This window comes from Danio aesculapii, chromosome 21 (genome assembly GCF_903798145.1).
Source record: "Danio aesculapii chromosome 21, fDanAes4.1, whole genome shotgun sequence".
NCBI lineage: Eukaryota > Metazoa > Chordata > Actinopteri > Cypriniformes > Danionidae > Danio > Danio aesculapii.
In genome coordinates this window covers 37,751,960-37,770,042 of record NC_079455.1, presented here as the reverse complement: position 1 = coordinate 37,770,042, position 18,083 = coordinate 37,751,960, and the positions used below count along the sequence as shown (strand labels likewise).

The 18,083-nt window shown below is 36.0% G+C and overlaps 1 protein-coding gene across 1 annotated transcript; it reads right to left on the bottom strand.

Moving 5' to 3' along the window:
* Positions 1-1,963: 1,963 nt before the first annotated feature.
* On the bottom strand, positions 1,964-17,393 carry LOC130214268 (high affinity cAMP-specific and IBMX-insensitive 3',5'-cyclic phosphodiesterase 8B-like). Its single transcript, XM_056445866.1, is given in 8 exon segments — positions 1,964-3,814; positions 8,706-8,835; positions 9,374-9,541; positions 10,185-10,323; positions 14,792-14,963; positions 14,966-15,011; positions 16,986-17,184; positions 17,263-17,393. Coding segments are annotated over 8 exon segments (1,095 nt in total). The 3' UTR covers positions 1,964-3,704.
* Positions 17,394-18,083: the final 690 nt, after the last annotated feature.

The window sequence follows — 18,083 nt, the reverse complement described above, 5'->3', positions numbered from 1 at the left end:
AGTCCCTTATTTATGAGGGGTCACCACAGCGGAATGAACCATCAACTATTCTGGCATATGTTTTACGCAGCGGAATGCCCTTCCAACCGCAACCCAGCACTGGGAAACACCATCACACACACTCATACACTACGGCCAATTTAGTTCATCCAATTCACTTATAGCACAGGTCTTTGGACTGTGGGGGAAATCGGAGCACCCAGAGGAAAACCCACGCCAACACAACTGTGGGGAGAACATAAAAACTCCACACAGAAATGCAAACTGGCCCAGCCAGGACTTGAACTAGAGACCATCTTGCTGTGAGTCGACAGTGCTAACCACTGAGCCACCCTTGTGGTTATAGTTCATGCTACATTAGAAATCACTTTTGCCAATTGGTGAAGTTTTTTCCTTGCCACTGGCTTGCATGGTTCGGGACTTGTGGAGCTGCACATCGATGGATTTGCTCTTCAGTGTTTGGACTCTCAGTAGTGAATATTAAACCACACTGAACTGAACTGAACTGAACTTAAACTCTGAAAACTGAACTGACACTTTCAATTAACTATAATCTATGTGAAGCTGCTTTGACACAATCTACATTGTAAAAGCGCTACTCAAATAAAGATGAACTGAACTGAATTGAATATCATTACTGGTTTTTGTTTTTGCAATCAGGCTCAGAAAAAAATATATGTATGAGTTGGTTAGCAGGTTACAAATAACAGTTATTGGTAACATTTAACATATCGGTGGGACCTTAAATAGAGTAACTGTTTACAGTGCAAAAGATGCATTTAGGAAAAGGTTTACAGCAAGTGAGCATTGTATAGGCCTAATTTGAGAAACGCTACTCTTTATGCACCATTTCAATGTGATGTCATTGGCCCATGAACATTTCCTGCTTATTATTGAACTATTTTATAACTGCAACGAGGCAATTCAATTATAACTTCATGTTAAAACAGCTATCGTAACATTTTTTATCAATATGTGGCTCTTTTTGGATTCTCGGACGCTTTAGAAATTAAAAATGAAAAACAGCAAATACTTTGGGACCATTGTTTTTGTTTACATCAGAACGTAAAATGTGAAATGTACATATATTCCATGATTAGTTGTAATTATTGGGTAAGTTACTAGCAACGTGAAACGTAAAAAAAGCTATGAACTAAACCAGGATTCTGTTTAGAATAACCTAGGATTAACAAATGTGAAAAGCCCACCTATGTCATGATGTCATTGCAGCTGGAAGTATTTATACATACACCACCGGTCAAAAGTTTGGGGTCAGTAGGATTTTTACATGTTTTAAAATAAGCTTCTCCTGCTCACCAAAGCTGCATTTATGTCATCAAAAACACAGTACAAATTGTTAATTGTTATTGCACATCAAATAACTGTTCAAAAGTAGTTTATCATTTAATTTAATAATTTATTCCAGTGAGTTTAAAGATGAAATATCAGCTTTATTACTCCAGTCTTCAGAGTCACATGACCCTTTAGAAAACACTCTAATATTTATTATTATTATTTTTTTTATTATTATTATTATTATTATTATTATTATTATTATTATTATGATTACTACTACTATTACTACTACTAATAATATTATTATTAATGGTAATAGTAATAAAAGGAATAATGACTGGAGTAATCATTTAATTTGAAACTACATACAAAAAGTAATAAATAAATATTTCATAATTTTTTAACAATTTTAATATTAACAAATTTAATATATCATTAAATTTAACAATTGAACAATTTTTCTTACATTTAATAAATGCCGCCTCGATGAACAGAACAATTTTCTTTAAAAAAAGAAATGGAAAAAAAAACCCGACCACAATCTTTTGACCAGTAGTATATATGTGTGTATATATATTATATATATGTGTGTGTGTGTGTATATATATATATATATATATATATATATATATATATATATATATATATATATATATATATATGCATACGGATATATATGCATATGCTGTCATGTGTAATCCATTCATCTGTGAACACTCAAGGTCTATTCGAGCAGTTGAATGTGGCATCTATGTATACATATCTATGTTTGGAACAGTGTATAGCATGCAAAAACCCTCTGCTTTATTGAGTGCTGGTGTGTTCTAGAACCGTCATCTTAAAGATGAAGTCCTCAAGAGCTCCTTTCCGATCGCGTCTATACAACATAAAGAGTAAGAGGCTGACCGTCAACTGAATACAAACATTTCATAAATTCCCACTAAGCCAGTCTACGAGCCAGTGCAGTTCAGCTGCGTGTCTAACTGTAATGAGGTGCACAAATAACAAATGACTCCTGCAGTTTTGCTTAACAAAAACATCTTTTGTCTCACCAATCGGTCAGAGTGACAGATTCAAGAAAACTAAACTAGCTCCAGTCGAAATAGCTTCAGCCAAACATCTGTTTAAAACTCATCATTGTGTTTGATTATAAACGCACCTTTGGAGCTTGATAGCTTTTGGCTTGCAGAAACATCTGAAGGTTGTCTGCGATGTGTGTCTAGACCCGAGACATACAGCCGATTTCATTTGTAAATAAATAATACTTAAAAAAATCTATGTAACACTTGTAATACATGCGAGTCCACCATCAGTTTCAGTGGTCTCTTTATGAGGCTGTGCTGGAGTTTAGTTTTACACAGAGAATAACTCTTAACTTTGTTTTTTTAAGGGAATGTTGCATCCATATGGACTTTTTGTGTGAAGTAGGAATGTTAATGTGTAAAATGTGTATACATTCATCACTAAGCACATACATACCCGCTCTAACCTTACATACACAGACACGCATTATCACGATTCACGTTATTACAGTATGTGTCTGGATATACAGTGTTTCAGAGAAATATATTCTTTGTTATTATTGGCTATTTATATCAAAATTATTGATCATTATATACCAGTCCTTGGAGTCTGAGAAAGGCTTGAGTCGTTCTGATACAGAAAGTGCCGGAATAATGACGGCCTGCAGCAGGCTGATCCGTCGTTTTTACATTCTCGCACACTGAATTGCACTCAGTGCTGGTCAACACCGATTCATCATCCGAATACAAATGCATCTTCAGTTCTTTCAGTTTGGCATCTCGACATTTGATTCTGTCCACAAAATTGGAATCTTATCAAATGAATAAAGGCGAGACAGAAGGGAGTGCCTCAGGGCTCACTATTGGCTCCTTTGTGGTTTCCAAAGTTTTTTGTCCTCCTTATATCTGCTTTAAAGTCCAAATAAAGCCCTTTGGCATTTGGATCTGTGATCCACATATCTGTCAATGTGTGCATGTGTATAGTTACAGAGCATTCGCATTTCAGTCCCACTGTAAATCCCATAGTTGAGCGTGTATAATATATACAGTCCTTTACCCGTCAAAGATCAGTCTTTATCTTCTCGTGACAGACATTACAAAAATATTTGTCCATAAATCATTAAAAACAGCTGAGAGAAAACAGAGTTTTTTAAAAAGAGAAGAGACGAAAGTGAAAGATGCTGGAAGAGGACTGTATGCTGATAAAGTGCATTCGTTTTGTCATTTGTTTGTGTTTTACCCTCGTTACCGGGCGATTGTCGCTAGATGTGGAAACAGGGCTGCTGATCTGTGTTCAGTGGACGGAAACCTAGAGGCCTGACAGAGATGCTACATTCACAGCGTAACCTCTGACCTTTGACCTCAGGGGTAAGGGCATCAGGAGGGTCATGGAGGAGGCGGAGGCCGAAGGCTTTTACATTTCATCTCATCCAAGTTCTTCCAGTATTTGTAGTTCTCTGCCAAATGCTCCATCAGATCTGGCAAACTGGCAAAGGCTGAGGAAGAGAAAGAGAGAGAAATTAACCTAAAAAATAAACTTGATATAAAGCATGTACATTTGAAGTCAAAATGATTCACCCTCCTGTGACTTTTTATTTCTTTTTCAAATATTTCCCAAATTATGTTTAACAGAGCAGGGATTTTTTCACAGTATTTCCTAATATTTTTTTTTCTGGAGAAAGTCTAATACTTTTGACCTTAAAATGGTTCATAAAAAAATTTAAAACGCTTTTATTCTAGCCAGAATAAAACAAATAAGACTTTCTCCAGAATAATAATAATAATAATAATTCCAAAATAATAATTCTGACTTCAACTGTATATATATATAAATATATATAATTACAAAACAGGTATTTGCAATAATATTTTTAAAATACTACTTCTTATACTGATATTTATTATTAAATAAATGCCCTGCGGAGGCCTTCAAAATGCCTTCAAGTGCCAATAAAATGTTGATAAATGTAGAGTTTTTCTTTTCTCCTCAATTTACTATATGTTGTTCTGCAATGGATTCTAACATACGGGCTATATGTGGCCATTTGTTATGTTGTTCACACATATGCATACACTCTAATTCCTGCGACATCCTCTTGAGGATGTTTTCAGTGCCCCCCGCTGTAGCTGTCAAAAAACGCACACTCACACATACTGTACACACACTCTCAAATGCACACATGCACATACACAAGAACACACAAACACACATTTATTCATTTTCTTTTCGGCTTAGTCCCTTTATTAATCCGGGGTCGCCACAGCGGAATGAACCACCATCCAGCATATGTTTTACGCAGCGGATACCCTTCCAGCTGCAACCCATCACTGGGAATCATCCATACACACTCATTTACACACGTACACTATGGACAATTTAGCCTACCCAATTCACCTATGCTGCATGTCTTTGGACTTGTGGGGGAAACCGGAGCACCGGGAGGAAACCCACGCAAACACAGAATGAACATGCAAACTCCACACAGAAATGCCAACTGACCCAGCCGAGCCTCGAACCAGCGACCATCATGCTGTGATGCGATTGTGCTACCCTCTGCACCACCGTGAAGCCCCACAAACACACATGTACAGCTAACTTTATCAAGTAAATCCCCTAGCCGCAATGACATACTGTACAGATATTCTATCCCCCTACCTAGGGCTGAGTGATAAAAATGGTATCAATATTTATTAACCGAACACCATTGTCAATATCAATAAAAAAGATTCGCTATGAAGTTTCGCTATGAAGCGCTATAGTTTCATTAAAATGTGGCTGCTGAGTGCATGCCTTGGAAGCAATGCCAATAAGTTTAGGGTGTTAAGCCTGATTTATACTTCTGCGTCAAGTGATCGGCGTGACCTATGGCGCAAGCCTTGCACGTAGGCGTGCATTTATACTTCTGCGTGCTGTTTTTGTTGCTCTGCAATACACCTCCAAAACGCTAGCTAGCAGTAGGTGTCTGTTTCTCTGTGTCGAGTTCCTTCGCTGGTGTTTTGTTTTTTCTTAACGCTTCCTTAATGTACAAGTGGCTCAAATTCACTAATTTCGAGGCGTGAACCGGTGGACGTGCAACAACTTTAATCATAAGGTAAACACAAAACAGCAGTCACCATCCGGAGCTCCTTCACGGGACTCCACACTTGTAAACATCCGCTGCATCACGCTCGCATGGCTCTCACCTCCGCACATACTTGTCAGTGCTACCAAGCCGACCAATCACAGAGCTTGTGCTACGCATATGCGTTACATTTTTTGAGAGGTGTGCAATTCCCACACAAAGACGTAACTCGAGGCTGAGCTTTCATAGTACGATGCATAGTTTGGGGAAAGAATGATGTAGTGCTGAGTGTTTCCCAAAACCATAGTTTCTCTGTCACACAGGGTGGAGTAACAACTTATTTAGAGAAGAACATCATCATTTCTTTGTGCAAATTATATTGTTTTACACGCACACACATTAAAAAGAAATCCAATATTAGTTTTAGTAAAAACATGTACTCGCTTTTCATATTAATTGAAATATATGTAAATGGCATATATAGGGCCTATGTTTGCTTTACTAATATTATTGAGAATACTCCATAGTCTATTCTAAAACATAAAATCACTTACAAAAGCTAACACGCATTCTAATATCATATATAACTCACATAAATAAATAAATAAATAAATAATGAGGCTATTTATTAGAACATTAAACTTAATATTTATTATTTATTAGGAAATGAAAAAAATCCTACTTTAATATTAATATTAATGATGATTATTACTATTATTATTTTTATTATTATTATTAATAAGTAGTATATTGTTTATTTATTTTTGCATTTTCTGAAAAGTCTATAATAGGTCACCTATAGCTATAGAGCCAGGGCTGTGTTCAAAATGACAACAATGTTTTCAAAGTGCACTGCGAAGGGAGTGCAATTGTGAACATAAAGATCGCTAAAACTGAACTTTAAAAATGCTTTGAAAGCAAATTACACCTAAGAGAGATGACTTTAATGCTTTAAAAAAATTCCAAGTTTAAATGTTAGAATGTTCTAAACGAACAGGGCATAGGGGGGATAACTGGGAATAGAACACAGCCAGGAACTATGTTTAGCTCAGAAGTTTGCGACACAGTTTGCAAATGTTCATTGAAATGATGGATTTGGGATTTGCCAAATCAACAAACTATGTTTGTAACGACAAAACTTGCGACCTTAGTTGGCTAACGATGGTTTTCGAAAACGCACCCCTGAAAGATTGTTTAGCACAGGGTTAATGTAGTCATTCAACTTCACAATTTTTAAAGTTGGAGTATGTATTTGAATAATGATGGCCAGTTCCTTTACCTAAAAGCTCAGATTTGATTATTATATTTTGTGTTGTTGACAGAGTTTGAGGTTTACTGTATCATCATAATTCACACCTTGATTGTTCAGTATTTACGCTTTACCATTGCATACACTTTGTAACATTTTATTTATCGAGTTTAAGAGTCTCTTTAACACTTACATTTATTTTATTAAAAAGAGATCAGATATTTAGTTAAAATATTTTCGTTTTTGAACATTAACACTATTTGTGATGTTGGTTAATTAAATTAGTGTTTTAAAAAAACCCTAATACACCTAAATGTTTTATTAACAAAAAAAATCAATAATTATCGATATTGAATGATGTGAAACATGATATCGTGATAATTTTTTGTTTCCAATATTGCCCAGCCCTACCCCTATCCCAACTCAACCCTACACTCTACCCCTAAACCAATCCTCACAGGAAACAATCTGCATTTTTCATTTTGTGTGAGAATTTATGAGCCATTTTCCTCATCAAAACATGTCCCCATTTGGTCTCTGCAATGTAAGCAATATAAGGCGTGCGCAAAAAACACGCACATACACACAAACAGACAGACAGATAAACAAACACAAAGAAATAGACAAAAACATGCACATAGTAAACACACACACACACATTCACATGTGCGCAGACATACACAGACCCCCCTCACATCCACAAACAGACATACACTCGCACACACGTGCACAAAACACACATGTACACAATCTCACACATTTAAATGCACACACACATACTCTCATACACACTCACACAAACACAGACCAACACACACACAAACTGACAGACAGACAAACACACATACTAACACACACTGCACACAGCTCCTCTATGATAAACTGACCCGATCGTGACCTTGGGAACTAAATCTGCAGAGAGCTCAAGAGATTCTGCTTCACTGCATCCTGACCTCAGACTACGGAAATCAAAGCCACACACACACACACATAGGCAGATGCACATTCCTTCTCCCTCTCTTACTCTCACACTCACTCACACACACACACACACACACACACACACACTGTCTGAAGTTTCCGTGACATCATCACGAGTGTTGTGTGTTGACAGTGAGCAGGTTTACTCTCTAGGGTCTAGCTCAGTGGGAAACACACAACCTCAAGTTTCCAAAGCTCGCCACAGCTGACTAAACCTCCAGATAACATGATCACAACTTTTCAGCAACCATCTAACACAAGCCTAGATCTCGAGCCCTCCGGTCCAACATCTTCTGCAGCTAATGGAGCGTTTGATCTCGCTTAGGAGAACCAGATGAGTCAGGAGACGCCTGGGAAAATATATATTCGCTCTCTCACTCAAAGAGACACACAAACAGAACAATCTTTTGCTCCTTAATGTTTGCGGCTTCCTGGAAATTGTATAGTTTCAGTCAAAATTATTATCCCTCCTTTTTTCCCTCCTTTTTTTTTCTTACTCAAGTATTTTCCAAACAATGTTTAACAGAGCAAGGAATTTTCACAGTATTTCCTATAATATTTATACTTCTGGAGAAAGACTTATTTGTTTTATTTCGGCTAGAATAAAAGCAGTTTTTAAAATTTTTGTAAAACCATTTTAAGGTCAATATTATTAGATCGATCGATCGATCGATCGATCGATCTATCGATCGATCGATCTATCTATCTATCTATCTATCTATCTATCTGTCTGTCTGTCTGTCTGTCTGTCTGTCTGTCTGTCTGTCTGTCTGTCTGTCTGTCTGTCTGTCTGTCTGTCTGTCTGTCTGTCTGTCGGTCGGTCGGTCGGTCGGTCGGTCGGTCGGTCGGTCGGTCGGTCGGTCGGTCGATCGGTCGGTCCGTTCGTCCGTCCGTCGGTCCGTCCAACCGTCTGTCCGTCCATCCATCCATCAATCCATCCATCCGTACGTCCTTCCCCCCTCCATACATTCATCTATCTATCCGTCTGTCTTTCCGTCCTTCCCCCCCTCCATCCATCCATCCATCCACCCATCTTTCAGTTTTTGACATAAAACCCCTTGAACTTGTACATGTGTGTATGGTGTGTATATTTACCATCCCATGCATCAAACATGTCTGTGATGAAATAGTCGATGAAGGAGATCTGGGATTTAGGAATGCTGCAGGTGTTCCTGTCAAACACTGGCATGACAACCGGCAAACCCTGTCTTTTCTCCTCATCAGTCTACAAAAAGAAAGACATCGCAGACACAGACAAAAATTATGAGACTTTTAAAAAAAATGAATGATTCAGTTTTGTGCATTAAAACTCATGCATCTATCATATATAATATATGTATTATGAAAATGAATAATAAAGACATACAAAACTGAACAATAAAATAAAATAAAATATAATATCACATAATATAATATAATATAATATAATATAATATAATATAATATAACATAATATAATATAATATAACATAATAAAATATAATATAACATAACATAACATAACATAACATAACATAACATAATATAATATAATATAATATAATATAATATAATATAATATAATATAATATAATATAATATAATGTAATATAACTTAATATAATTGTTATATGGTCCTACCACATTAATTACTACTGAAAACTTTAAATCATGTTAAATTTCAATAAAGGTCAATAAACGCCAATAAAAAGTCAATAAAAAGACATTGACATTGTCAGGTTATGCAAGAGGACTTTATATACTGTATGAATGAACTTGTTTACCTGAGCAAAATACTCCTCTGAAATGCGACCGGCCCATTCGATGCAGAGCTCCAGGGGTCGACAGGGATTGGCCACATCCGCACATTTAATCAGCATTCGTTTAATCAGTAGCCGATTCTCAGGAGAGTTACGAATACTGGCCTGACCCTCACAATCACTGCCTTCACTCTGTTTCACATAGAGATCAGCGTTGCTTACAGACGACACTCATTTATACATACAGTTGAACTCAGAATTATTAGCCCTCCTGAATTATGAGCCCACCGGTACATTTCTTTCCCAATTTCTGTTTAACGGAGAGAAGATTTATTTAACACAATTATAAACATAAAAGTTTTGATTTCTAATTTTTAATCATTTAAAAATAATAATTTAATAATTTATTTTATCTTTGCCATGATGACAGTACAGAAAATTTTACTAGATATTTTTCAAGATACTAGTATTCAGCTTAAAGTGACATTTAAAGGCTCAACTAGGTTAATTAGGCAAGTTAGGGTAATTACGCAAGTCATTGTATAATGTTGGTTTGTACGGTACACAATTGAAAAAATATTGCTGAAGGGGGCTAATAATATTGACCTTAAAATGGCTTATGATAAATTAAAAACTGTTTTTATCCGAGCCGAAATAAAACAAATTCTCCAGTAGGAAAAATATACTATTATTCTGGAAATACTGTGAAAAATTCCTTGCTCTGTAAAGAATCATTTGGAAAATATTTGAAAAAGAAAAAACTAAATCACAAGAGGGTGAATAATTCTAACTGTACATAAAGTATGGAAAAACAGTAATGCGTAAAGTGTCTTACATTGGAACTTGTCTCTTCTATGGCACTCATGGGTTTGTTGATGCTGTTGACGAACTTATTGACGTGTTCGAAGTGTCGAGTCATTTCTGTTGCCAACACCATATCGATTATGGCCTGCCGTAGTGTCCGAAACTGAGTCCTGAATATTGAGAGGTTGAAAGTAAAAAAGAAAAAAAATCATTAAAACGTACACGACTGTTACTGCTCATACCACTGTTTACTAGTGTTGAAGAAGAACTAACATTCATATTTGATAAAGAGTGTTTGGTTTCAACCAATCAAAACAGACTGGGGCATCTTACCAATCAGAGCAGAGAAGGCACGGTTTACAGAGACTGGATGTCAATTTCAGAAACTCAGAGGGAAATCCTAATTCCACTATGGCAATTTGTTTTAACAATAAATATACAAACTGTACTAGTGTATTTTCATGCAGCTGCTACTTATTTTTCAGCTAATAGTATCATTGTTACGGCCCTATGTAAGATCCTGCGTTGTTTTGATGTGCGCCCTCTCTCTTGATCACTCTGTCAGTTTCTTAGGATCGCCCACTCCAGTTCACCATTCGCTTGTGAAGATGTTAATCATGATTACTCCCTCTGACATCACCACCTTTGCAGCCAATTAGGAAGGAAGCCCAGGGATGAGTGGGGAAGCTTATTCTCTTGCGTTTGTCTTGCTTGCCTTTCTTTTGGCTTGTGTTATGTGATATTAAGGTCCAATCCCAATTCTATTTTGTACCCCTACCCTTTCCACTTCCCCTGCCATTTGGCCCTTAAAACCGAGGGGGAAGGGCTTTAAAATTTACCCCTAAGAATTGGGACAGCACTACAGCACCTGCACACGTCATTATATGTCATCGGGATCTCTTGCTTCATATGAGATCAGACGATGGCGACTGCTGTAGTTATTCCAGTTGTGCTGTTTTTGGGTTTTTATCTTCAGGAAATCACTGAAGGCATATATCATGTTATCATAATGATCTAATGTGGCAATAAGCTCATAACTGTACTGTGTATTTACACAGTGGCCATATTCATCTATGTAAACACACCTAAAACAACATTAACATTATAGCAGACACTGTAAAAAGCTCATTCCCAGCCACTAGACTTTTCTGACAGGATATTCGAGTGTCAGAATGTTGTGGGACTGCTGTACAGGAATTGTTATAATGGATTATAGATCGCGAAATTTAGCGTTTTCTATTTTAGCGTTTTTTTTAAAAAACATGACGGTAAAACACGAACACGGTTATATTAAAACATATGCTTGTTTGTTGTAAAAATGTGTAATAATGACTAAAAATACTAATTTGTGGATCTCCTTACATCTGGGTGCAGCGATCCTGCCGTTGTGGCTGGTGAATTCTGGGAAGTTTTCTTACCCCTTGTTTTTGAGTGTGGTCCTGAATAATCTTCATTCGAAGGGGTATTTACCCCTTCCCCTTAGCCCTACGCTTCAAGCTAAAGAGAATTGGGAAGGGCTAAGGGATAGAATTGGGATTGGGCCTAAGTTGATTTGATTTTTGTTCTTGTTTCAGTTTTGGTACGCTGTTACCATTTTGTATGTCCTTATTTCACGATCTCTGATCATTGGTTTCTGTATTCCCCAGGGAATTAAGGAGGTTAGACGTCACATGACATAGGGCTGTGCGATTAAGAGAAATCAAATCGCGATTTGAAACGTTGCGATTAGCTAATCGCAAGAGGCTGCGGTATGAAATATGTATTATTTAATTTCCCCCTCCCAAAGCAAATTTGTGCATGGAGTCTGTGTGTGACATTATTACTAGCCAATTGAGTGAGCACTCTTGTGTTCTGCCCAATCAGAATTGTGCAACCAAACTATGCGGAACGTCCACAAAAAACAAAACACCAACACACAAACAGGAAATCGTGGACGAGTGGGAGGATGGCGTATGCTGCTTCTGAAGCAATAATAGATGAATTAATATCAAAGAAAAACAGGTAATAATCGGTTATATGGGAATATTTAGATTTCAAAGTAACACAAAATGAAAGTTTAATGTTTTGAAGCTTCATGTGTATTTTGGGTGCATTCACGGCTCGTGAAGCAGGTATGTGCGTCTTCTGTAGTGACTGACTCTAATGTAATGTTCTATAAAAATATCATTTGTCATTTCATTTTCACAGGACAGTTATATATAGATGCATTAGTTGCAGAATTTTAAAGCAGTTTAACGATTTAAATGCTTCTTATTGGATATTACATCATTCAATGTGACTATACACATGACTTTACGGAGAGCTTACGACCTACTAACTACGGTTTTGCCTTAAAAACATGTTAACAAATTTAGTTACAAACTAGCTAGTAGTTACAAAGCCCCTAGTGTGGACTTTCCCTTCCAGTTTAAGAAAGAACTTAGGAGATAACTAATGCCGTAACGCACTACCTCGCTAAAGACACAGTGCCTTTTAATGCAGTGACCAAAGAGGGATTTAAAAAAAGTAGGAGATACACACTTTCGTCTCCCACCTATCCATTTTGGAGTACCACAGCGGTAGTTTAATGTCATGATATTTTGTGTAGCATCTGTGATAATTATTTTGTTTTAGACAATTTAAGCTACAGAAAGGCTCTTATAAGCCATATTAATTTGCTGAGTGTTTTGTATTTTTAAAGTTATTGTTTTTTTGTTTGTATAATAAGCTACACTATCTCCCTAATTTGTGTTCAAGTTGTTTACCGAAAGGTAAGGGTCATCTTATTTGTGCTTACTGTTTGCTCTAGAGAAAAATGAGTGTTTAATTTCAGGATATTCGTCATTTTCTTGTCGGCTTAGTCCCCTTTATTAATCCGGGGTCACCACAGCGGAATGAACCACCAACTTATCCAGCACGTTTTTACGCAGCGGATGCCCTTCCAGCCGCAACCCATCTCTGGGAAAAATATCTGAATATTTAAAAACAAATTTGAATAAATGTTTAGGTAAATATCTTTCAGTTCCTTTTTTTAACTAACACTCACTGCATTTTAGCAGTAAGAAGCTACGATACAGATTATTGAGCTGAAGCTTGACTACAAAATTAAATTGCAAATCAAATCGAAATCGCAATATGGCAAAAAAAAAAATTGCAAAAATATTTTCCCCAAACCGCACAGCTCTAATGTGACATGCACCTCGCAACAGGCAGAAAACTCCACTGTCTAAACACACTAGTTTAGAAGTGCAAACGCTGAAGATGTTTTGGTTTGTTTATTTTCTATTTAGCAGTTTAGAGGATACTTTTCAGCCAGTTTGGGGTTTTGTTATTTGCTTTCTTTTATTTGGCACCACTGAAATCCTCTTTTCCTTATTAACGTACATTAATAGATTTTTTTTTCTTGTACATATTATTTTTTCCTGTTTAAATTCTTTTCACTTTTGTAAATAAATTCACTTATTTTTACATATTTGGTTGTCGTTTTGCTCTTTTGCCACATCTCTCTACAAACTAAGTCACATCAAAATGTTACCTCTTTAACCCTAGAACTAAAACTTTCAAGTCGTGACATACTAGTAAGTATTATTTGCAAATATGTGTTATTTCTTTAGCTATTCATACATTTTTAAACGTACTACAGATCATTATTATACTAGTAATATTACTTTTTACTAGTATATTATATACTAGCACAAGAGTACATGTAAGGATTAAAATAAATATAAAATAAGTACTTTCACCTAAGGAATAGCCACTATTTTGTAAAAAAATAAAAATTATGTACAGGTCACAATTGTAAACATACTTATCAAATCGGGAATAGTTGATCTCTCAATGCAAATCCTGATAAAAGTCAAAGGGAAAAATTTGAACTTTATAACTAGAAACAATACAATAGTTATTAGTAATAGCTACTACTACTATTGCTAGTTGTAGTAGCTAATGAATAATTAATCCACTGTAAAAACGATGCGCAGCATGGTGGCTCAGTGGCAGCACTGTCACCTCACAGCAAGAAAGTCACTGGTTCGAGTCCCGGCTGGGGCAGTCCTTGGCATTTCTGTGTGGAGTTTGCCTGTTCTCCTTGTGTTTGTGTGGGTTTCCTCCGTGTGCTCCGTTTTTTTAAGTAACAAGCACTAGTGTTTATTAAACAAGAACCAGTTCCTATAATTAAATAGTGGTATCTAGTGAAATAAGTAATAGTAGATAATGAATAACAACTAGTGTCTTTATAAGTATAAGTATTAGTATCTACTAAATAGGAACTAGTTCCTATAATTAAGTAGTAGATATTATCTAGTAAAGAAGTAATTAGATAAAGTAATTAGATAATAATTAGTCTAATAATTAGTTGAGTAATTAGACAGTATCTAGTAAATAATACTAGTTTCTTTTTAAAGTGTACTAGTACCTAAACACACACACACACACACACACACACACACACACACACTATAAAAAACCAAACAGTTTATAGGCTAAATGTTAAAATGGCTTGCTATATGCAGCACTGTATATTATAAGAAAATGTTAACCTTGACATTTTTTAACCTTGTATAAATCAAATGTCGATGTGGATCTAATGTAGGAGGACTCAAAATCAACACAATGAGCCTTTTTGATCACAACAGTGAGATTTTAAGCAGGCTCTGGTACCTTTCCATGTTCTTGAAGATGTTGAACTTGCTGTCCCGTACGGTGAGCTGGAAGGCGAGAGCAGCATGGTGACTCTCCAGGACGGCCGTATCGTTGTACAGAATGGCCAATTCACTGACCGCGCCGTTGCACAGGAACGAGTTTGTGCGGCCCGGATGATCCACGGCATGACCGTCGCAGCTAACAGAGCGGCAACTTCATCCAGCTGGTCAAGACTGGCCTCAAGCACAGCAGCAGAGTAATGTCTGTAAATAATGTTTGAACTGAATCACCTAACGCCATGTCTGAGGCTAAACAAAAAGTTTTAAGCTTGTGATACTGTTGTTGTGAGTATTCAATAACGATATTCCTCACGATGTATAACATTTCCTTGGCAAAAACTATTATTAATAGCTTAATGATATTAAAGCAAACAGTTAAAACATTTTTCTGATTTAATGAATTCTAATTCAGACTAAAAAGCTACCAAGGTGCAAACCCTTAGTCTTTAAAACACTTTGAATGAGTGAAAAGCTTTTCATTTTACTCTCATCTCGACTCCCACCATTAGTATTTATTTTTAGCTCTGAGTTCAGCTTTGGTCCGTTCCAGCCAATAACAGAACAGCAACTACCAGGGAGGCAGGGATAAAGATAGTAAGGCCCCATCTGATCAAATTTAGATAATCAATGCATAAAATGTAATTTATTACACATGTCTGCGACACATATATTGGATATACTATTATAGCGATAACAATAATTTTGCAATATACTATTGTAATATACCATCCCTACTTGCATTTCAGGCTTTGAGGTTAAAGCAAAGCATGATGGCCATTTCACCAGTTTTGCAATCACACATGAACTTGTGTGAGTACATGCACACTCAGAAAGAAATAAAGAAGCAAAGAAAGATAGAAAGAACAACAATGAAAGAAAAAAGAATAAACAAACGAGCAAGCGAGTGAATGAACAAAGAAAGAAAAAAGAAAGAATGAATGAAAGAACGAACGAAAGAATGAACAAACAAACGAACAAATGAACAATGAAAGAAAAAACGAATGAATGAATGAATGAACGAATGAAAGAATGAACTAACAAAAAAGAAAGAACAAGAATCAACAATGAAGAAAGAAAAATTAACGAACGAATAAAGAAATGAATGATGATGAACAACGAAAGAACAAAATATAGAAAGAAAGAAAGAAAGAAAGAAAGAAGAAAGAAGAAGAATAATGAACAAATGAAAAATAAAAGAAAGAAAGAATAACGAACGAATGAAAAGAAGAACGAACTAAGAAAGAAACAAAAAAGAACAAATGAACGAATTAAAAAAAAAGAAAGAATAAACAAACGAACGAAAGAAAGAAAGAACAACAATTGAATGAACGAACGCAAGTAAAAGAAAAAAGAATAAAGAAAGAATAAATGATTGAATGAAAAGAAGAACAAACGAAGAAAGACAAAAATAACAATGAATGAATGAAAAGAAAAAAAGAAGATAACGAACGAAAGAAAGAACGAACGATTGAACGAACAATAGAACGAACAAACAAAAGTAAGAAAGAAAGAATGAAAGAAAGATCGAAAGAAAGAATAAATGAACGAATGAAAGAAAACAACGAAAAAAGAATGAACGATAATATGTGAGAAAGAAAAAACGAACGAACGAAAGAAAAAGAACGAACGAACGAAAGAAAGAAAAAGAACGAACGAAAGAAATGGGTGAAAAAACTGCAATCCTGGAACAATACCAGAATCAATCCCAGAACTTGTTTATTTTATGGCAGTTGTGTGGAATCATTGGTCTGTGCTAAAGGTCCCATGAAATGAAAATAAAAATTATTAGATGTTAGTTTCAATCTGTTAGTTTTAAGGATATCTATAATCTAGTGTGCTCCAGAACAGTGACAACATTCACGTTTAGAAAATAAAAAACTGATATAAACATCCAGAGTTTGCCACTTCCGCCTAAATGGATCAACACATTTTTTCACGTCACTTCAGTTTCTCATCATATCTTGACCAATCAAATGCTCCTCAAGACGCTTCTCACTTGCTTTTCATTTATTTCAGGGATGGGAGGAGCTACTTTATCTCTATGTCCCACCCTCTCTTCATGGTTCAATTCAGATTATGTCAAACACTAAATAAAAAAATGCACATTTCAAGGCACTGGATGGGACCTTTAAAAGGGCTTTGTGTGAGTTTACCTTGACTCTGTCCTTGCGCAGGAAGTAAGCTGTGGCGTGCAGCACGTCTGCGGCGTGTGTGGAGTTGTGGTAGGAGTTAGAGGAGTGATAGTTGGTCTCGATCACCTGCAGCCACAAGCGCAGCGTGGACTCTGAGCAGTTCAGAAACTCACACACCCCAAATGCAGAGAAGATCTTCAGACCCAGGTATGATAGTGGCCTATGCGCACACACATACACACATTAATACTTCACTTCAGACAAAGAAATTAAAGAAATGCTGATGTCCTGTTGGTACCTCTTGTGTGTGGCTGCCTCCAGCTCCAGGATGCTGAATTCCCACTGCTCCTCTTCATTCAGCAGCTCTGCTATGGACGGCGGGATGTCATTCATCAGCGGGACGGGCACTCCCAGCTGACTCTGACTCATGTCTGACAATCATAGGAGATATTGAACTTTAATTATCTTGTCATTTTTTAATAATTGTAAATAATTATCATTAATAACATGTAATATGGTGGTTCATTTCGCTGTGGTGACCCCTGATTAATCAGAGACTAAGCGAAGGAAAATGAATTAATAAATGAATGAATAATATGTAATATTTTGTAATATTTGGCATGTCTGACAATCACATGTGATTTTTGATTAATTAATTAATTATCATGTCATTTTGAATTATTAATACTCATCATTAATATTGTAATATTTGGTAGCATGGTAAAAAAAACGTGTATATATATACAGTGCATCCGGAAAGTATTCATCGCTTCACTTTTTCCACATGTTTTTATGTTACAGCCTTATTCCAAAATGGATTCAATTCATTTATTTCCTCAAAATTCTACACACAATACCCCATAATGACAATATGAAAAAAGATTTTTTTTGAAATTGTCGCAAATTTATTAAAAAATAAAAAAGCTGAATCAGCTTCCAGAAATAATCAGATGTGCTCCAACATTAGGCACATTCAAATCAAGACTGAAAACACATCTGTTTAGCTGCGCCTTTACTGAATGAGCACTGTTACCTCAGAGAGATCACACTATTTTGTCTCTCATTTCTTTTTCATTCCTTTAAAAGCTGTTTTACAGTTTTTCTCCATTGTTTTGGCTC